Consider the following 23221-nt stretch of genomic DNA (forward strand, 5'->3'; position numbering starts at 1 on the left):
AAAGATCATTTCACATCGTAGCCGCCCTATTACGGTAAATATCAAAAGTAGGCACTAACTCTTAGAAGACATGAAAAATATGCGAGCTACAGCAAAGTCCAAAGGAAAAGTTATTCTCATTGAAGATACTTACAAACAGGCCCGTTTTCATTTCTTGAGTATTACCAAAGATATTATTTGCACGTGAAGATCATATGCAGAAAACATTGGTGGCATTGGTTTTTCTTTATTTTCTTGGCTTATTGTTTGAAAACATCTTTTTTTGGAAATTTTAAACAGTGACAGTTTTCTCTATATTTTTGTAAAAATCCAGAATTTGGGGCTTAATTCCCAATTTCGAAATATTAAACATTTAATTTCAACATATGAATTGAAGCTTCAAACAAATTTGCAATATAATGTAAAGTGGATTTTGAAGTGCACGGTCTAAATTCTAAATAAAAAAAAAACCTTTAGGAAATATTTCACATCCGCCTTTCAAGCTTATAGTTAAAAAAAAGGTTAGACAACCACCGCAGGGTCCTCTTGGAAGTGGCTGCCACCCAGGAAAATGACACTAACTCCTAGTAGAACCGCAGTGCGATGAATTAAAAAAAACAGGCTTGGATGGAGTTCAACCCAAAACGGCTTGTACCTATCTTTTTTTATGAAACCGTTTGAGCTGCCAAGCTTTACTAGGGTATATATGTCTAATCCACAGATGCTATCAAATAGCAGAACGTTTGTCCCATTTTGGAGGTATTTGCGCAGCAGTGTAATCTGTGAGTTACATATATGGCGAAATCGAGTATCCTCTGCCTCCAAGCTTTTGTGACAGGATTTTTCTCTTCATGACCGTCCTCTCGCGATGCATTTGTTGTTCGGGCATCTTCACGCGGATCATTCTGTGTATGGTCCTTTTGCCTGCAATATACCGAGGTACCTATACGACTCGCCATTAATCATTGACTGAATCAGATCCAGATTGTCTGCTTCCAGAGAAATGATCATATATGCAGTATTGGCTGAGAAAGTATAAAAGATGTTGAACCTGTAGCAAGTTTTGCTGAGTGCCTTACTTAGTTGGCTTAGAACTAATCACAACCATAGTGCACTGAAACAGGCGCCTTGGAAGATGCCCCGTTTGATTGGCAGGAACCTGTATTCCCCCGAGAGCCACTAACAAAAAATACCTGATCCTTGTACGCTATGTTGGTATAGCATGGTCCAAAAGGTGAATCATAAGAGGAAAAATCTTATTTATCCAGAAGATTTCAAGTTAATAGTCTTAGGCACTGAAGCAAAGGCCTGTTGATTATCTATGCAGCCTAAATATATATTGCGTTAATGGTGTTTCCCGTGCAATAGGACCCTAATATCGATCATCCTCGGGTCCTTGCATCCACGAGAGTCTCGGCAGTAACCCTTCTGTTTTTCTCTGAGCACGCTGTTCTCCTCACAAATTTTTTCAGACCACATCAGACATACTGTCCGCGAGACACTTGTAGATGCCCGAGAAGCAGATGATTGGCCGTAGGCCTGCAGGTCAAATGGAATTATACTTCACAGGCTATCGTTAGACTCTGTCCTCAGTGGGTTTTTGACATTTTGGTTATTTTTTGGTCCATCAGAAAGTTTGCAGTAAAGGCGGTTTTAGTCTTCGAATAAGGTCCAGATCAGTAGATATTTTCCCACTAATGTCAAGTGGACGAAGAAACTCTGTATCTGCTGCGAGTGCATATCTTGCTACAGGAGCAGAGGTAGTATACCTCGTCGTTCAAATTGTCAACTTATGCTAAAATGTCACTGTTGACCTTAAATACTGGAAGACTTTATATTTTTTTAAAACTCAGACTGAAGACGGTAACACACCAATATTTCTGTTCTGTTCCTTGGGATTTTCAAGATACCACAATATAAGAACTTTTGTGAAGGTGGTCCTAAAGTTAGAAAATCATTCATACTATCCTCTTTCTTGTAATATTTAACAACATCTAATATAATACTAAGAAACGTTGTTGAACTATTTCATAATGCTCAGTATATTCTTTTTAAGAGGCATATCGCATAATAAAATAATTTTGCAGTAGATTCTTATTCTATTAGTACGTTTGCAAATTTCTAAAGCAAAATTAAGATGAGGCTTTAAATCTCTTGCAATTTGTATGGTGAAAACACTAAGCAAAAAATCAAGACCAGAGCTTCCATGTTTTTGGTCATAAATAAATAATTTGGAAAGTATATCTAGAATTCAATCTATTATGAGATGCACTAACGGGCCTTTATTCTCGAATCAAGATAACGAATCTTCTATTGAAATATCTAGTTTAGTTCCGAAGATGACAATTAGAGGCAGGGCCGTAGCCAGCCGTAGGGCCCGACGGGCCCGCTCCCCGAAATTTTCGCGAATCCTTACATTTTCTTATAGATGTGAAACAATCTAAATTATAACAACGTTTAGCCCCCCCCCCACCCAACCAAATTTCTGGCTACGAGCCTGATCAGAGGTATATATGTGACGGTCCGCGTAGAAAAGGACCTAATGCGGAAAAAATCAATTTTTATTTTTTTACACGAATAGATAGTTTTTTATTCTATCTTTTATAATAAAAAATATTGTTCTTATATCTGAAAAAAATTAAACTGTAATTGAACTGCAATCATTCAGTTTAAATGTTTTTCACACTATCTCTACAAAATTGCTATTTTTACCAAAAAAGTTTCGTGTTACTCGAACTGCGCAGTATATTTGTTAAGCACAAGAAGTTGCACAATGCAGTTCTGCGGCACTTACGGATGTGCAGTAGACTTATAAGGCACGCAAGGGTGCACATTATAGTTCTACGGTAATGCGAATGCACAATAGATTTCTTCAGCACATGTGGCTGCGCAGTGATACTCTACTGCTCAGAACCGTGTCCACGTACCTGATTGACCTACGCACCTATAAGAGTGCACTCCTTAGTTCCGTGGAAAACTGACCCAATCCGTTCTTCTTGGATTTCTGGCTGATTTAGGATACACGGATACAAGGATTCCAACTCAAACTCTGTTTGCGCGTGATCTAAGAGACTGGGTTTATTTGAGATTTTTTACTTCTTGATATTATCTCTAAGACTACAGGCACAGAGTGATGTAAAGAACTTTCTCCCTGACCGAGACCATTACCTATTCAGGTGATGTCCGTGCTGCCACGCAAAGTATGGTGGGAGTTAGCATCGCACCCTTGCTGAAGAGAAAGACACCTTACAATAGAAATTTTCGACGTAACCCTACGTACTACATAAATGTACTTCGCATCCTCATGTGCCGTGGAAATCTATAACGCACTACTAAGTGTCGTACAATTACTGTACAGCCCTGTGCACTGCTGAACTCTACAGCCCAGTCCACCAATCTGACCCCACCTCTTCATTGTTGTCGTCAAACTAACTTAGAAGTGATTGAAATTGCTTTGGCTATGTGATTGAAATAAATTAGCAATTGGACCTTGTGTATCTACCAGAAGATACAAATTACATACCGAGTAATATGTAATTTGGGAAATGAATGCCAACATGCTAACGGACGTCCCCACACACTTTTTTTGTAGGTTAATTCAAAAAAGTTTTAATTTAGCAAAATGTGATTAATTTGCATAGCGCTTAGGAAATAGTATCGATTTTTTTCAGTGTTAGATTCGAACTAAAATTTGCTAACTAAAAGATCAATATAATAGAATATAACAATGACTTGAATATTTAGCGAAAAAGTGACTTTTGTAGCACGACGTTGCCGGTACTAGCAGAGCGGCCCAAGGCCGTTACAGTGTCATTTCATCGGCAGGGATATGTAAAATAAGTACAAAAAAGTAAAAATTATGAACAATATACCAAAACAAAATTTCATTTATAGGGTGATTTGAAACATACGGGGGGGGGGGGGCTAAAATAAAATATGAGTGTACACGTCACATGCTCCTTATAAACAAAATAAAGACGGTAGCGATTCTAAAAATTCGAACTCTACAACTGAAAACTCTGCAAGCGGGGACTCTACATAATCATATGTACTTGACAAATTAAATATTTTATATCTGATCTAAACACAGTTAAGTTTTTATATTTTACTTCCAGTACACGCCTTGGGAGAGGGGGGGGGGGAATGGGGCTGAGCGAGTAAGGGCGCCGCAGGCGCCTTTTGTTTCATGTTGTTTTTACTTTTACATAGAGTTAAATTAAAATTTTTTGCTGTTTAAAAAGAAGTGCGTGTTGGTCATGACTAGTTTAAGTCACAGATCGACGAGACAATGATGTAAAATGGTATAAATAACTTTTACATTTGAGGAAAAATCAAGACAACTTATAGTTTCACTACTTATTCCCTAAGAAAATATTTGTTTGAAATTGTATATGAAAGCAGTGTTCGCTGGACCAAAGATATTCTAGGCCTAGATGCGGTATCACACTAGCGAACATATAATAAGTACCAAGAATTAAATTAAATTGGTTAAGAATAGATGGAGATATCTCTGGCTTTTTTAACCATGACCTTTTAGTTCTTTAAACATATTATAGGTTCGCTAGTGAGATGCCGCATCTACGCCAACTGGACCACAAACAATATTTCTCTGTTAGGAATTGATATTACTGATTGTGCGGGCGTTCAAACTAAATTGTTTAACAGCTACAGCTACCGGAAGCTACAGCGCTACAGCAATAATCTTTGGCTACATTCAGTGAGTCAGTGCGTCAGCTGATTAATCTCAAATAAGTATTTACATATTATGTCAATCCGAAAACTCGAGGGATAATTTGTGTTCACAGTGGTTATTTGCAGATGCATATTGAAATTGATTATAGATGATGCTTACTCCTTTTCAGTTATAAGGAGATAAAAGAATAATTGAAAATGTTACTGCAAATTGGAAGCGCTGACCGCAGAGGTTAAAGCCTCGACCTTTAGTCTAGCCTAGAAACCTATCATCCAATTCCTACCACTATGCCTCATATAAGAACTTAAGACAAACATATTTTTAACTGTTCATTACTTTTGTCATAGTATCTATTATTATGCCAATACCGCTTATAAGCTTATGTAAAATACTGAAATAGAGAAACGTATTAACTTGTAATTTTCAGCAACGATGGCTTTTCTATATGTTTGTCTGTCCGTCTATTTATTTGTTTATTTTTCGTAGTGTCCGTCCAGTTTATACGAAACTACACGCAGGCTACGCCAAATACGACGAAAAAGTAGACCTGTAGCAACAATTATTGGTTCTTTTAATGGGCACATTTAAAAGACCTTTTTGTGATATTTTATTTATTTTCTCCACACAGGTAAATAGTATGTAATACGCACCGAAATAAGTTATAATATCGGACAAAAGTTCAAATGTTAAAAGAAAACCGTCCGGTTACGAATACAGAAAACGAAAAACTGAAAAAGAGCAAAAATTTGAACAGAGTTAAAAGTTTATGAACATTGAGAAATATGTTGTGCAAAAAAAGAAGAGGAAGGTACTAAAGATCTAAAAGAACTATCTGCTACTGAAAGCCTCGACACAAACGTCACCATTGAATTTGAACCAGATCTACTAATGGAAGTTCTTCTGCTTGAAGATGACAATACGCCAGTTCAAATTCAAGAGAAAGAAATCATAGGCCAGTCCTTCGAAATAGCACCACTGTAGATCGTTTAATTAAAATTGGTCATTTACGAGATACTTTGTATTAATTCCAATTTTAAAACTTTAAAAAGTTAGATATCTGACATAATCGAAACCCGTAGATTCCGAATTATTACGTTTCAGTCTGTTAATTTTTAAGTTTAAAAAATCTGTTTCTAAATTATGTGCTTGTTATTTATGAGCGAATTCTTATTTGAATTTCAGCCTCTCTGCTTGTTATTTACTATCGCATTCCTATTTCATTTTCGGAAAGGACATTTTCAGACTATTTAAACCAGCTACCTGGACCTTTAAAAATATCTACCTTTAAAAATATCAACTTTGAAGTGAGCAGAGAGACAACGAAGTTATACATTAGTCAATTGATTGACGGATTATCAACTTCAATTTGGAGTTTCTGTTTCACTTAGTCAACGCGATACCCATAACTTATGTCAGATGGTATTACCAGCCAATTGAGACTTCTCTACGCTAAATTCACCTTTGTCACTTACCAAATGTTATTCAGATTTTTTGCGTTCGGGTATCAAGTACAACATGCGAAGTGAAACCATCACAGTTTTCTAAATTATTGCTCTATTCCACGTGATATATTTCAGGAAACTTCCTTATTCCTTTCACAAGATCTTTCAAGCAGGAACTTTTAACTTGCTCAAAATTCGAATAAAAAAGTTCAATCAAAAAATGTAATTACATTTTGTTTAAAATAAATTGTTTTTTTTTATTGACTTCAAAAGATAGAAAAGCCGAAACTTTTTGTAAGTAAATAAAGATGCGCAATTAAATTATTTATTTGAGTCTGTGTTTTAAAAATAGAAACTTACATAATTGAAATCCCGTGCAATGTACTACCGAACTGGAACTATAATTCGATTACTTTTAAAAATCCTTTTAAAAGTATCTAGAACGTGAGTTTTATATCCTATTTTGCTTCAAAAATGCAAAAACGCGTTTTTGGGCACATTCGATCTGCAGTTTCTCAAAACTACGAGATAGAAAAATTTCACTTCCGTAGTTTGTTACGATTAATTTTGAGAATAATTATATATTATAAATATACTTTGATTACGGAATTCATTAAAGATCATGTAATAATCCCTTTTTGCATATTTAAATTTCATTCTAACCAAAACACTACTAAAGGTTCTTTTTTATACGGTTTCAGTTGTTCATGCTGTAAGTTTTCTTCTTCAATAAAGAAAGCAATTAGTTTTATCTACTATATCTAGTGAAATCCAGCTTTCTACAAAAGATAGGACGTTTTTAAAAAGCCTAAGCATATAAATAGTCTAGCTGTTATTATTTTTAGTTGCGCATTACTTTCAAATATATAAAATCTGCAAAAAATATTTTTTTATAGATATGAAGTAAAGCACCTTACGACAAATTGTCAAGAAACGTGCGTATTTATAACAACTTATCTAAAGTAGGGATTTGTTAAAGTTTGATGAGCGAGCTATATTTATATTAACCATATATGACACTTTAGAAGAAAACGAAACGCTGTAGCGTTTTTAATGGTGAGTGCACGAGTAATAACAATCATTTAAAAAAGTATATTTCTTGCTGTTATAAATTTGAAATAGTATTATGAACACAATACGTATTTTAGAGAATCGAGTACTCACGTACCTTACAAAACTATCTTTAGTAACAACCTCTGCCTTGCTAGTCGATCTGGAATCCGGTACCAGTTTGCAACCATTTTTTTACCAAAGTCTAATTTTGCACATGGGAGTTTGGAGTTATTACTTGAGTTTAAAAAGACTTTTGCGTGTTAATAGAGATTTTTCAGGTTTTGTTGAACAATGTGTAAAACGCTAATGAAAATGATGAATTTACCTGTTACAGCAACGATGGCACCCATTCGTTGACAGCCTTCAACAATGATAAGCTTCTGCTGCGGCGAGGTACGGGCGAACACAATTTCCGTGTGGTACTTGAGAATCTCGTCCATTGCGTCGGTGCCCAGTTCTCTAAGTTCAGTTCCGTGGACCACCGCGGCCTTAGCCTCACGAGGGTTCACTTCAGACACGGGAATATTCAACCGTTGGGCTATGTCCTCAACTGTTTCGTTACCTACGGGTAATAAAGATTTAAATATATAAGCATTTCTGATGTAAACAAATTGTTTAATTTCTCTTAAGACTTTTTTAGATCAGGAACCTTTGTGGCCTTGCGCAGTCAATCTAGTTTACTACAACCACCGTTTTCTTTCTATATACTTCTATTGCATACATAATAAAAGGACGAAAAAAAAATGGTAGTTGAAACAAAGTGGATCGAATGCACCAGGGCTAAAATTACCGATTCCAATCATTACTAATTTTTCCCCCTTTGGAAACACCTCACTTTAATAAGATTTTTTAAATTCATATCAAATTAAAATTTAAAGTGGAAACAAGAAAACACCATCGACATATAGAAAAAGTCGGCTGATGCTGACTCAATGAGGGAAACGCGACTCGCAGTTAAGAAGAGAAAAAAGAGTAATTTATCGCTTTCCACTCAATAGTGATTGCTCAATTTGATTGCTGCCTTCTCCTCTGCGCTTGATAAGAATTTCAGATTTGCTATCTGTCCTTCTGGGGGGCATATTAACTCTTTGTACCCAGCTGCGGGTTCAGTGAAATGTAATTGTTTTTATTTAAAATTCATGTCACCAATAATTTTCGTTGAAAAAAACAGTTTAATTTTATATTTTTACTCATTATATCGTTAAAATAAAAAAAAAATTTATAATAGTGCAACACTTTTTTTAATTATTTTCAAAATTAACAAAAAATATTCTGCTCTTTAAAAACAATTGTAATTAATTTAAATGTTTACATTTTTTCTATAAAAATTTCAATAATTTATTTTATTAGTATTAATTAAAATGCATGTTACTAATAAACTGCGTTAAAAAATGTTTAATTGCATATTTTCGATAACATTTTCACTATATATATCTCGCTGCAATTTTAAATGCTTCTTATAGTGCAACACTTTTCGGTCAATTATTTTCAAATTACACAAAAAAGATTGCAATATTTAAAGTCAATTGTAATAAATTCAATCTGTTTTCAAATTTCTTGATAACAACTTGCTGCATAAAACGTTGTATCAATATTATTGAAAATTCATGTCACCATTCATTTTCACACAAAAAAAGTTTAAATTCATATTTTTACTTATTATCTCGTTGAAATTGTACATTTTTCTTACAGTGAAATACTTTTTTGTCAATTATTTTCAAAGTACACAAAAAGATCGCGAAATTTAAAGTAGTCCTTCTATTGGATCGGTTTGATGAAAAATCATTCAAATTACTTTTTTTTGCAAAGAAATATTTCCTCTTTCAAATAATGCCTTTCTTAGGGGACCTTTCCAGGTTAAAATTTGAATTATCACTGTTTAAAGTCATGTAAAAAAACATGGGATCGTATGGAGCGGCCTTTCGGTTAATTTGGGCTTTAAAACACGTTGAATATTGCTAGAAAAACTGTTTTGGAAACAGAAAATATCATGTGAAATTTGAATTACTGCTCATTCGTACTTGTTTCCAGGACATTTCAGCTTAATTTTAGCAAAATATACGGAGGTAAAATATGACGAAAACGGTGTGGCATTGACTTATATTGTCAGACAGCTTCTGTTGGAATCGGCAAGTGCGTGAAATTTCAAAAAATGATTTTGTTGCCTGTGTATTGCAGGTGAAGTTTACTTTCTAGACGTTCTCCACATGTGGTTATGCTCCCAAATGCTGAGCGTGAACAATAACTTTTATTTTGATCGAGTCAAATGAACTTTTAAATCTACATTTTATTATAATTAAAAAAAAATTATTTGTATTGATCTGCATACAAATTTAATATTCAATTTATTAATTGACATGCTGCCCAAATTTTGTATTTAATTCAAAATTTCAACAACAAAATGACCGATATAGCTTTGACCAGCTTTTCCATAGCCGGCCTACTTTAACAAACAATCATAGTGACTTTAAACTGTTTTCAAATTGTTTATAACAAATTTAACAAAGTATTTTATCAATATTAATTTAAAAAGTTGAAAATAAAATGACATGCCTCGAATTCAAAATTATCTTTCAAAATAGCTCTTTACCAGATCTTTATTATTTTATTGACATTTGCTACGGTATAAACTTTCACTTAATCCTAAAGCAAACAAATTCGAAAAAGTCTGTTTTTATAATTAAAGAAGCCTAAAAGTAAATTCAGCGCCACCCTCGGTCGCGATCAACATTTGCGTAACTTTCATTTCAGAATAACACGGGGCTTATTAACATGAACATTAGAACATTGGATATCACGCAAAAATGATTTATTTAGAAAGCTTTTAGATATATTTGAAAAATATTTACTTTTCCAATTCATCATTATATATTAATTTATTATGTTTAAATCTGCGTCAGCGATCACTTACTATGATGAAAACTTCCTTTCCACCAGAGGATATTATATATTATTAAAAAACTATTATTACATATTAATATTGATTATTGTTGCATTATATCATATTATTACATTAAGTCTAAGCCACAAAAAATGGGTAGTCGCAGAGTTTTGTCCGTATTAAAACTAGATCGGGTGACTGCAGCCAGACATATACAAAAGCTAGAGCGTTGCAATTTACAGGCGTAAAAAAACACTATATTCTCAATTATAAAAAAAAACGACAAGAAGATTGTACGGAAAAAGCTCTGTGTCAAGGTCGGTATAATTACCTTTAGATGATGTGGTGACAACATTACATTAAACAATTCATCCTTGTAGACAGGAATGGTACGGTACGGTAGTACATTTTGAGATCTTGAAAAAAATATTAAGTTTTCGAACACCCCACCCCCCTTATGCTTTGCTGCCATCTTGAAAAATTGCATGCAAAATTCGCTTTTTTAACTTTTGTGCGATACATTTTTTTTTTTTGAAACAAATATTTTCAGAGTAGAGTGCCATGTCAAGTGTAGCGTATTTATATACTGAATAGATGCCCTAGCGTCATCTGAAATTAAAGTAATTATCGATTAATTGCTCATTTTTAGTATTGAGAAGTTGTAGGCTCCAGAAGCTACGATCATGGTTCCCTAAAACAACCAATCCCGACGCAACCAGAACGTGCACAATTAGAGATGAAGGTTTCACCTTTGGATACTTTTTAGAGCTAACAATCTTTGCACAAAGTTAGGAGGAACAGACTTAACGGACCAGTTGAAGTGATCCCAGAAGAACAGCCTTTTGCATCTGGCTCGCGATGGACTGAATCAGATGCTGGCACGCCAGGATTTTTTCGAGTTGGTTAAGAAATGAAGATTTTATACCTCCAAGGCAGAAAATCATGAGAACCACATGGTGGACTTCGCAGCCTTGATACAGCCTGCTCATGCCGAAAATAAAAGCATGATACTCGCTGGTGCCGAGAATTTAATCACGTAAATAATCTTGGTCTTCAGATCTTGGAAGGACAGTATCAGGCTTTTTAGCACTAATACGTTGAGTAATGGAGGATGAGAAATTTCAGTAGGTCCTACAATGATCTGTCTTCACAACGGACTCCAGTTCCCCCTCGGCGTATGGCAAGAAGGGCATTAGATCAACACGATAGAAATGCCGAAGATGGTGATATAAAATTTTTAGAGCCGCATTGTGTCTCTATGTACCCGAATCGTGCATACTTCGAGCATCCACTAAGAACATGTCAAATTGTTTCTGGCTCTTGCTTGCACGCTCGGCAGTTGGCATCGCCTACAGGTACACTCATGATGCGCTCACGGTAAACTAAGGTGTCTACAACGCCGCCTTGACAAGCAAAAAGAAATCCCTCCGTCTCCGATCTTAATCCAGCAGATTTGAGAATCATGCTGAATAGAACCATCGATAGCTCTTCTCTACGTATAATGCCGTAGAATTTACCATGAAGGGACTTGTCAGCATGTTTCTTTAGTAAAAGCGAATGTTCTGCTTCCTGTACACGACTTTTAAACACCAAATGTGTTAGTGATGCTAGGCCATGTGTAGTGTCAAGGCACTCAAGGAGCGTAATAAGTAGCTCATGGGTCGTATTATCGAATTCCTTTCGGTAGACAATCCAAGCAATGGACAGATTGCGTCGATGCCTGATGGAATCCTGCGTAATACACCTGTCTATTAACAGGTTCTCTCTGCAAGCAACCAGTTCTCTCTTGCATCCGCGTTGTTTAACTATTGCACTCCATACCGGCTCGATAGATATTAATATCCTCTCTTTGAGGATGCCAGTGAATAGATTGTAGCTGTTGTTTAAACAAGCTATGGGTAGGTAGCTCTTTGGACTTGATAAATGTCCGATTTTAGCGATCAGTACCGTGCATCCTTCAACTAACCACTGCGGGATGGGTTGTTCTCCGTTTCAGAGAGTAGTAAACATACGAGCTAGATGTTAGTGCGTAGAAGTGAACTTCTTCCACCAAAAGCTGTTGATTTTATCTGGCCCTGGCGCTGAAAAGTTTTTAGTTTTAGCGATCACTTTCTTCACTTCATCAGCAGTAATTATTTGACACGCCTCTTCGTGACGGTGGAAAAAGTTACAAAGCAGTGAGATATTTGAAGCGTCTTTATCTAGATTATGAGTATCTCCATATATTTCTTCCCAGAAGACTTGAACGTCTTCTGGAATAGGCGGATTTTCAACGGCACCTGGCGTTTTATTGAAAAGACGAGAAGGGTGAGTAGAAAAGGTGGAATTTTTCGGAACCCATTTTACTCGCTTTACAAGGGCACTCTTTGTCTGTTGAAAGAGCTCTTATTTTTTGCGTCCAGTGCTGCTTGATGGTCCACAGTTTAGACTTGTTCAGCGTGTGATTTGCTTTCTGTAAGTTTTGAGTAAGTGCTCTAACTTTTGGAGTGAACTTATTTGATTTTATGTAGCTAATCACGCACTGAGAATTGGATGCATGCCGTCTAGCCATTTCAATTTAAAACTGAAGTTGTACAATACACTCGCGAGTCTTACTCAAGCGTACAGAAGTATCATCATTTCTATTTTCGCTAAGGAGGGAGACCGCCTTTCTGTAAACTACACAGTTCAGATTTCAGTAGTAGTATTAGGTTCAGCTAATTTGTGCATCATGAGAAAAACTTTTTAGTGGATTTTTGATCCCTTATTTCTCATGTTGGCATTATCAGCTATCTGCAACGTAGGTCTTGCTGGAACGAGTGGTATGTTCTCTGGAAGATGTTGCTCTTCTTCTTGATAAAGAGCTTGATATCCCTCTTTACGTAAAAGGCATACTTGATCTATTAAATACAGGGGCGTTTTATGAGCATATTCCGGTGTATGTATTGACCCAACGTTCATGCAACCTTTACATATATCCTCATCGGCATGGTCATACCCTCGGTTTGGTCCTATTCCCACTCCCAACTGAACGATGGTCTCCATCCGAGAGAAGCCTATTGTGGGTGGCAATGCCAGATGGTAATGACGTAACTGCATAATTCGTTGCATTGGAAAGTTAGTCCAATGAAGCGTGGCTGACTGCAAGAGTCGAAGCTCTCGGGCGATGGGGTCGCCATTTCCCTACATCTACTGGAAGTCCCGCCGAGGTTATTATTATTATAAAAACAAGAAGAATAATTATATCAAATAATAACTTTCATTTTAGGAGGTAATAGGACATTTTTATAAACATACTGCAATTAGCATGGCACTTGAAAATAAAAATATTTATTTTACAAACAAATTTTTTAAACACAAGTTGTAGCAAATTTCATTCACTATAGTTTTCATCAAGAATTTTTTCTTTAAGGACGCATCAAATAGGAGAAATTAAAAAAAAAAGTATGTTGGACGCCACTTTTCAAGATAGTGGCGAATCATAAGGGGGTAGGGGGTTTTCGCAAACTTAATACGTTTTTCAAGATGTCGAATATACTATATTACCAATGTTCATCTCTTTAACATTTTTTCCACGTAAAAGTCCTTTTTACCTGGGCTAAACTACCTGATATACTCTCCAATCGGGGGCTAACACTCTAGACTCTCCATTTTTTTTTTGAGCTGGCGCGCAACTCCACCTACGCGTAGCGGTGTTAGAGGCCAACACAGAACGAGATTAGAGAGTTTAGACTTCTAATTCCAGATTAGAGAGTAGAAAATGGAGGTACCGACTTTAGATAAATTCAACACAATTTACCACAAAATTTTGTAATTGTAACTAAAAAATACGAAATTTGTAAGCGAAATGTCCTAAATTTATTTTAAATTTAAGAAATATGCAACTGAGCTTGATACGTAAAATCAAGGCAGAAAGGTAAATGTGGTGATTTTTTCCTACAGCATGGAACGTTTTTACTTAGAGTTTTTGATTTTTTGAATTCGAAAGTAACGGTTGTAAGACCATTATATACGGGTATCAGTTTCAGTGACATTTGATATCGACTAAGTGGAGAAAAATAGAAAAACTTTCAAACCGAATGTTGTTAACGAAATTAAAGTTTTTAAATTCCTATCAAGAAATTTACAGCATAATGTAAATAAATCACTTTTTTTTATCTGCTAAGTCGATTGGTACATGTTTTAAGGCCATTAAAAAGCAGAAAAGAGAAGAAAAAAATGAAAATTAATTCTTCAAAACACATGCAGTATAGTCACACATGTAGTTCAAACAGTACATAACGCCTTTAATGTGGGCGTGCTTCACCTTTCGCATCGCGCTTATTTTAAAGCTACATACCTTTACTAATTAATGAGGTTTGAGTGCTAAGTTTTTTAAAAAATGGCCAAAAACTCATTCTTAGGTACTATTGACCTCAATCTGTTCAAGACCTGATGTGATAGATAATTTCCGCTTTATATTCGGATGCAGCGACCAAAAATCTAAGGGAAATGATACATCCGATGCATTAAACCTATTTAATATCGAACAGAGTACTTAGTTCTTCGGCCTTTTCGCAACTCTTTCTAGGAATAGGCTACTTGATGTCTGGCCAATGCTAGATGTTTAATCATTGCTTAAATTTACCGTTGAATTCTATAATGTTGGATGAACATCAGAAATTTTGTTCCTGTTTTAGTGTAATTTAGACAGAGGAAATAGGAAGAAAAAAGAAAGCAAAGTCTCAAAATTACTTTTTGTGGCAAAATTAAAGAGTTTAAACTATATTCAGACATTCCCATCTATGGTAGAACGTAATGAAATTACGTATGCTGGTACATTATAATCCACTGAATGGATTGGTTACAAACTCCGAAAGCTCATGCAACATATTATACTGTCGAGTTCAACAGCAACTGTAAGCTATGATTATACAGCCAAGATTTTTCAGACATCGAGTTGCCTGCTAGGAGGGTGATTTGCGAGGAGGCTGTTGAATTGATTATTCCTGAATATAAACCAAACAATTTTACACGCTTAATTTTTGGTCATGTTTCACAAACTTTTTTAAAGCAACTTTCATTATTCAATTTGCTGCTTTCACGTGATGTACATGAGGAATTAACTCCAATGTGTAATTGGATGTTAAGAGGAAACCATTTATTTACGTTCTACAGTCCACTGGACTGCTTGAACAGAGTTAATTATTTTTAATTTGGTTCGAAAAAGTTGTTTTGGAAAATGCTTTCATCTTTCTCATATCTAACTTATTTTCGTCATACTTTCAACTGACGCAACTTAAAAGAGTTAAATCTGTTTAATTTTATCCAAAAAAGTAGTTTTAATTCAGCGGATGAAAATACATGAAAATATGTTTTTTCTCTGTGTTCTGATTGGAATTGTTCTGATAAAAACCACAAGTACATAAACAGGGAAAAACCTTCTTTCCTGCACATAAAAATCTGCAAGCTTTTAACGCCCTCCTTTCTAATATACCCTATACTTCGGGCCCATAAAACAAATTTTTTATATATCCAAAATTCAAAATCTTTGATCTCAGTATGTAACCGTAAGATCATTTTTTATTTCTAAAAGCCATTAGAGTTTTTCATTTAATATAAAGCATAACTTTTACGATAAACCGAAGTAATATTTTTAATTTTTCGATTTTAAACTCGCCGTACCTTTGAGACTGCAATCATGATACTTTCTATCAAGTTTATATTTCCAAAATAAGTAAAACACATGAGTTTCCGTAGATTTCTTCCGAAAACACAATATTTTCAAATAGAACTCGAAAATATAAATATAAAAAAGGGAGATGCGAATTTACTTTTACTTCCATTTAATTTGACTGAAATACTGTACAAAGACGAAAATAGAACAAAGTCTTTGAAGGGCCAAAAACAGGCCGTACTGATACATGAAGGAACTCCTTGCAAAAAAACATACCTTCAGAGATGATGCCGACGGATTTGGCAATGGCTTTGGCAGTGATTGGATGGTCACCAGTAACCATAATGACCTTGATGCCGGCCGAACGGCATTTCGCTACCGCATCAGGCACCGCAGCCCTGGGAGGGTCAATCATAGACATAAGTCCGACAAAGCGGAGTCCTTCCGTGGGGAAGTTGGGGTCGTCAGAATTGAACTTGAAACCAAGTGGAAATTTGTCGCTCGGTAGAATGAAGTCACAAAAACCAAGTACACGCTCACCAAGTCCGCCAAGTTCAAGGTAAGCATTGTTGAATGCTTCTTTCATCTCCTCATCAAGAACTTTCTCCTTGCCGTTGATAAAGATAGTCGTACAGCGATCTAAAATCCTCTCTGGTGCACCCTTCATGACCAACAAATGACGAGGGTCGTTTTGGTCTTCTGGTTCATGGACGGATACCTGATACTTGTTCGTTGAGTTGAACGGTACTTCGCAGACTTTCTTGTTGCGTTTGCGGATTCCCATGACATCGCCGAGGGCAAGCTCCATACATTTAAGTAGAGCCGCTTCGGATGCGTCACCATTAACTTCTTTTTTGAGAATGGGAATACCATCTTGTCCAGGTTTGAACTCAGCTCGATTACAAAGCGTAGCGATCTTAGCCAAAGCCTTAAATCCAGGGCTTGTCCTGTCATATTGCACTCCAGATTGATCTTCTGTAGTATCAGCTTCGATGATTTGATTGTCAAACCACATGTGAGCGACAGTCATTCTGTTTTGGGTTAGTGTGCCTGTCTTATCTGAGCAGATGGTTGATGTCGAACCTAAAGTCTCGACAGCTTCAAGGTTCTTTACGAGGCAATTCTTTGACGCCATTCGCTTGGCAGTGAGGGTTAGACATACCGTGACGGTAGCCAGTAAGCCCTCAGGCACGTTAGCCACAATAATGCCGATCAGGAAGATGACGGCGTCGAGCCAATGATAACCCAAAATAAAGGCTATAACGAAAAAGGTAACACCAAGGAATACTGCTACACCGGTAATCAAGTGAATAAAGTGATGGATTTCCTTGGCAATCGGAGTATCTCCCGTATCAAGACCGGATGCAAGGCCAGCAATCCTTCCCATGACCGTCTGATCGCCACAGCAGATAACGACTCCTTTGGCGGTACCTTCGACTGCGTTCGTCGAGAAGAACGCCAGGTTTTTCGTCTCCAACGGATTCTCATGCGTGAATTCCGGCGATCTCGATTGTGGTTCCGACTCCCCTGTCAAGGAACTATTGTCTACCTGCAATTATAAAATAAACTGTCAGTCTGGGTTAATCATCTTATTGCACACGCTGAGAAACAAAATATTACAAATATTTTACTTTAAAGTATATCTAAAATTATAAGCAATGAATTTAAAATTGTACCTTGAAGCTTCGAGATTCGATGACTCTAATGTCGGCTGGGATCCTGTCACCGAACTTGACCTCGACGACATCACCCAGTACAATATCTTCTGCCCTTAAAGTCAGCTTCTCGCCTTCCCTAATTACTGTGGCGAATTGTGGAACCATATTCTTGAAGGACTCCATGATCTTACTGGACTTACTCTCCTGATAATACGAGAAGATACCCGTTACTATTACGACGGCTGCAAGAACGACACCCAAGTAAAGGTTGTCATCATTTGGGTCCTCACTTGTCGAGGCCTGGATCGAGTACGCGATGAAACAAAGGATCGCTCCAATCCATAGAAGCAGAGCAAAACCTCCGAAGAGATTCTTGCAAAACTTGACCCATTCAGGCGTCTGCTTAGGTGGCGTGAGGGCATTGGGTCCGTCCCGTTCCAGATTTTCCTTCGCTTTTGCATGGCTAAGACCCTAAAATATAATCATGAGACTTTTATTTTGAATTATAAAAACGTTTGATATTACAATAATATTTAAGGCATAGTGATGCAAATGTAAAATGTACTATTGATAATTAGCCATAACCTGTATTTTTCAACCGATTCGAATAGTTTTTTTTTTCTTTGGAAGAGATGAGCCACACACTTTTAACAGAATTTTCCATAATAATTATATTAAGTACATAAAGTGCCAGACTTCTTATAACCTAAATAATTGTATTAATATTTTTCTGGTTAATATAAATAATTTTTATAACATAAATTCTCAACTGTATTATATTCTCATAGAATACATTTTTGTTTGCCCCTATTATCTAAGATTTATTCTGAGAGTAATAGTTGGTAATGAACTATTGGCATAAATTAATACTTATTATTTCTATAAACGGTGTTGTATAAAAAATTATCGATTGTTGTGTTTTTCGTATAGCTCAATTGACTTTTCTGACGAGTACTGATTTAATTTTTTGAAATGTATTTCTGAACTTGAAGCACTACTGAACATAAAAAATCTGTATTTTTAATAACAATTTACATAAACAAATTTCTTAATTAGCTGTTTCAATATAGAAAAGTTAATTTTAGAGCTTCGTAGCTTCAGTAATTATTGTTGTGATATTTAAACAACAACATTGCTCATCAATTAATACATGTGAGTTTTATTACCAATTTTATAAACCATAGATAATTAACAGCTTTTTTACTGCAATAATTCGACAATAGGTTCCCGGCGTCTTTGACCAAGCTATCGGGCGCGTCCGCAGTCTACAGGTAGAGAGGCTCCGTATCCGGGGTTTCTGCTAAATACGGTTACACAACTCAATAAGTAGTCGCGCACAATGGTCTCTAGGATATCAGTTCGCCTTCTAGAATATGGAGACCTTACCTCCGCATGCGGGGCTCTGCAGGGGCGGACCGATACTTCCCTATCTAGTCGTGGGAACAACATGAAGCTGCATCAAAAATTTAATTTATAAAGTAATCGTATCGAGGAATAGGGGTTGGCCGCAATAGCTTCTGTGAGGTGATCGACGGAAAACTAGATGTGACGGAGTAGTCATTCTAATTTTGAAAATGGAGAGCATTTGCAAGAAACTGGGAGATTTCTGTGGTACAAAACGAAAAATCTACAAATCAATCACAACGGGGCTAGATAACGCATTTGAGAGCATTGAAGAAATGAGGAATTCCGGGTCGATAGAATGCTGGCTAAATAGCTCTGAATACCGATTAGTGAGTTTTTTACCAAGAAAGTACGCCTACTTTAAGTCTCCAGAAGACGGCATTCCACAGACGATCGGATAAAAAACTCAGGAAAACCTCCCTTTAAACCAACACCAGAGAAGGATATCCCGAGACACGCCCGACTGGAAGCAGTGCTAGTAAAACCGGTTCAGGGACAAATCTACGCGCAGGTCCTCAAGGACCTGAAAACCCAAATCAAGTCCGACACACTTGGTGTTAAAATGAAGGGTGTAAAGCAGACAAGGAGCGTCGACATCCTTATTCAGGTGCGAAGCGAGGCATAGGGCAGATTTTAACTGTCCTCTGCTGTCAGAGAAGCAGTCGGAGAAGCGGGAAACGTGCATGAATTCGTCCCCTGCATCGAAAACTAGATCATAGATCTTGTCGAAACTACGGAGGAAAGTTGAATTAAGGACGCTCTAAGGAGACACTCCAGGGAGAACGAGTTAGGAGATGCGAAAACCAACCTGACGAAAAAGGCATTGAGAGGAACCCTGAAGGCCTTTGTGAAGCTGAGTGAGGAGTTGGTCGCAAGGCTAATTCGAACATTACACTTGAACATGGGGTGGGTCTTTTGCAGGGTCCGTAAGAAGACGGAGACCACAAGGTGCTATCGGAGATGCTGCTGGAGCCGGATTCGCAACGAAGTCGCGTTTCTGAGGACGTTACGTACATCTTGGTTGGAATATGGAAGGCAGAGGAAAGAAATCAGCTGTAGCCTTAGCAGACAAAAACACAGCACCCCCTGAAGCAATGCGAAAGTAGTAATGCTGTTGGTTAAATATCACAATTAAGTTAATTCCAACAATACATTTCTTTATATATTCTACGAGGTAATGTCCGACTTTTTATTGAGTTTTTTATTTAAAAATACGTAAATTGGTATGTATTGTCTCATTTGATCATTATCTTTTTTAAATTTCATTAGTAACTAGCACTCACTATCATGATGAGAATTGTATATTATCGAACTTTGGAATTTCATAATAAATTATTCAATAGAATTGAACAACGTTATTGTTCTTTTCTTTCTTTCTGATGAAAATAAATTTTTGGTAATATAATTATTCATTATAATTATAACAATACTTTTTTGATTACTACAATTGGTTTATTAGGATAATGATGATAATTTCAAAAATACACAAAGAAAAAATGTCTACGATGAATCTACATGTTGGAAAATTTTGTTAATATAATTTTGTATTAACAATTAAAATTATTTATTTGTATTATATGTTAGTGTGGCCTCATACGGTACTTCTAGTCCCATTTAATTCTTATCCAAAGGAGTACATTTTAACAGCAACTAGAAGTATTAACATTCATGATAACTTGAGGTATTTTTAAAACACTTTTTTTGGAAAAACGCAAACGCTATGTTGGTTGAAGCACCTATTATAAAACGAGAAAGTCTAGGTTCATACATGGCCTAAAACTCCTCAAAGATACGCTCGGACATCATTACTATCGGCGAGAAAATTCGAGTTATCTGTTAAAAAGTGAAGAAAAAATGGTAGCTCAGTGAATTAAGGATCAGTTTAAAGATCAAATTGTAGTACGTTAATAAGTCTGAAACGAATATGCTACAAAAAATGTACATCTTAAGAACCCGATAATCTTATTAACAGTTAGGAAATTTGACAGCTTTTAACGAAGTGCACGCTGGAGCATAGTTTCATATTGAAAAAATAATAGGAAAAATCTAAAAAAAGTGCATGCTGGTACTTTACACATTTCTCAACGAATTCCCGTTGAACATAACACATTGTTCGTTTTTTTTACATAAATATACAACTGTACTATCTTCAGTTCTAATGAAGATAATTAAGTGATTAAAATTATAATTAGTTGAACTATCTGTAATTATTAATATTAAAGTATATGCTTTTTTATCTTCGTGCAAAGTACGATATTTGAAGAAGTTTTTTGTATTGGAAAGCAAGTGTAAGAAGAAAGTGGGGTGTCTTTTTCATGGGATCGTCCTCGTCTTTCCTGAGCATGTGCTTCCAAATTTTGCTGAGGAAAGATGAGGACGATCGCATGAAAAAAGGCAGCACACTGGTTTCTTACATTTGCTTTCCAATATAAAATACTATCTTCAAATATCCTAATGTGCACGAAGAGAAAAAGAAACACATACTTCTTCCAAAGAGTGACCCAAAATTTCGCCTCTTTTCTCGACCTTATGAATTTGATGCCAAATTGGTTGAAAGAATAGCTTGTCGTGATACTTGAAAATAGACAAAAATTTCAAGTTGAGCATAGCTTTTTTTAAAGAGATTCAACCAGTCAAACTTATCAGCTATTTCTATCATGCCAGAAAGAGTCCAATGTTCCTGTGATTTTTTTTCTGATTCAGAAATATAGAAAATGTTGGCATCATCAATTTGTTTGTTATATATAGCTATTTTTTAACAACTATTAGATTTTACTCAAAAATATTATACATTTGTTTTTAAAGTTTTTAATTATCTAGAGGCCAATAGTTCTAAAAGGTAAGACTGGACTTGCATGTTGGTGGCGGTAGTGAGAAAGTGTGCAGTGTCAGCCGGTGAGAAGTTTTTACAAAGTTTGTGTGGAAAGTGTGAGTGGAGTGTGAGGGTGGAAGTCTAGGAGGTGAATACGGTTGTGAGGGGTATATTGGGAAAAAAGAAATTAATTTACATTGTAGTTGGGGGTGGGATTTGGCTAAATAGGGAAAGTGAGGTTAGGTTTGCAAGGGAGCGGGGTAGTTTTGTGTTTAGGTTTTTGGGCCTTCATGGCGGGCAAGGGGGGTTCTTGTAGTGATGGTGGATGTTAGGGGTGAGAAAAGGGTGGCTAAAGTGGATGTGAGAGGTGAAATAGGACAAAGAAACTGAAATTTTAGGGCCGTAAGCGGCAGCAGCCTTAAGTGACATCTGTGGGCGGCATTGAGTACTTTTGTGTATGGATAGGTTACAGTTACCGACGTACTTGCGGGAGGTGGGCAGCGACAGTACTGGCAGTGCTGGTAGTGAAGTAGACGGGGAGGAAATATCCAGATAGACACGACGGTCAGTTATGTGTGGGATGGTGTCATGTGGCGGGACAGGGAAGGCGAATAATCGGAGCGGAAGACGGGTTCAGGCAAGGGATAGATCGTCAAGTGCAAGTGAGGGAAAGGATCTCTTGAAGAGGAAAAGGGAAAGCACAAAAGAGTCAGGAGAAAAGCGCGCTAGAAAGTCCCTTTAAAAAAAGCGTTCGAACACGTAGCTCACCCCCCCCCCCCAAATGGAGGGGAATACGGAGAAGGAGACTATCGGGGTGCTGATAGGCGAGATCAGAGGGTTAAGGGAGGACGTAAGGGGGGAGATGGAGCAGATGGAAAGTATGAGGGAGGACCTGAGGGTAAGAGATGGGGTAAGGAAGTAAAAGAGCTGAGGGGAAAAGTAGAAGGATTGCACAGGGAGTTGGTATTGGTAAGGAAGGAAAAGCATGATAAAATAAAGGAGATTGAAGAAGATATTAGGATGTGGAAGGAAAGGACGAAAAAAGGCTGGACAAGGTGGAGGGCATGTCGGGAATGGAATCAGTGGACCAGGGGTATGGTGAGAAGCAAGGTATTTGGGAGAAAGTGGAAATCATGATAGAAAAGAAAGTGGGAGAGCGTAGGAATGAAGAGGAGGAGAGAGCGGATAGGGAAAGGATAAGGGCAATGTAGTTGAGAATGGAGATAAAGGGAAGGCAGATAGGAAAAATAATATAGTGATAAGAGGATTGAAGCTCAAGAGACGGGAAGAAAGGGACAATGTGGAAGCGCTGCTACAGAGCATAGGGTGGGTTAAAGGCAAGGTAAGGAAAGTTAGGATATAGGGAAGAAAGGAGAATGAAGTGGCGGTGGTGGAATTGGAGAGCTGGGAAGAAAAATTGGGGGTAATGCGTAACAAAAATAGGATAAAGGGCAATAAGGTTTTTATCGATCAAGGTTTGACGAGGAAGGAAAGGGAGGTTCAGAAAACACTACATGACAGAGCTAGAAAGGAGAGGAGCGAAGGGAGAGCAGTGAAGCTAGGGTATCGGAAATTAAAAATAGACGAGAAAATGTGGGTATGGGACGAAGAGAAGGAGGTGTTGAAGGAAGTGCAGGGGAATTTGTTTCGGGGGAAGTAGGGGG

The 23221-nt window shown here is 36.7% G+C and overlaps 1 protein-coding gene across 6 annotated transcripts in view; it reads right to left on the reverse strand.

Annotated features, from left to right (window-relative positions):
• The window catches only part of LOC117173970 (sodium/potassium-transporting ATPase subunit alpha), a 303077-nt gene that overhangs the window by 27940 nt on the left and 251916 nt on the right, over window positions 1-23221 (reverse strand). For all 6 annotated transcript variants that reach the window (XM_033362631.1, XM_033362628.1, XM_033362627.1 and 3 more), the window contains 3 exons: window positions 17360-17812; window positions 15960-17232; window positions 7493-7729 (listed from right to left, as the gene is read on the reverse strand). In XM_033362631.1, coding sequence (XP_033218522.1) covers window positions 7493-7729; window positions 15960-17232; window positions 17360-17812 — 1963 coding nt within the window. The remainder of the gene's footprint in view (window positions 1-7492; window positions 7730-15959; window positions 17233-17359; window positions 17813-23221) is intronic.

This window comes from Belonocnema kinseyi, chromosome 5, assembly GCF_010883055.1.
Source record: "Belonocnema kinseyi isolate 2016_QV_RU_SX_M_011 chromosome 5, B_treatae_v1, whole genome shotgun sequence".
Lineage (NCBI taxonomy): Eukaryota > Metazoa > Arthropoda > Insecta > Hymenoptera > Cynipidae > Belonocnema > Belonocnema kinseyi.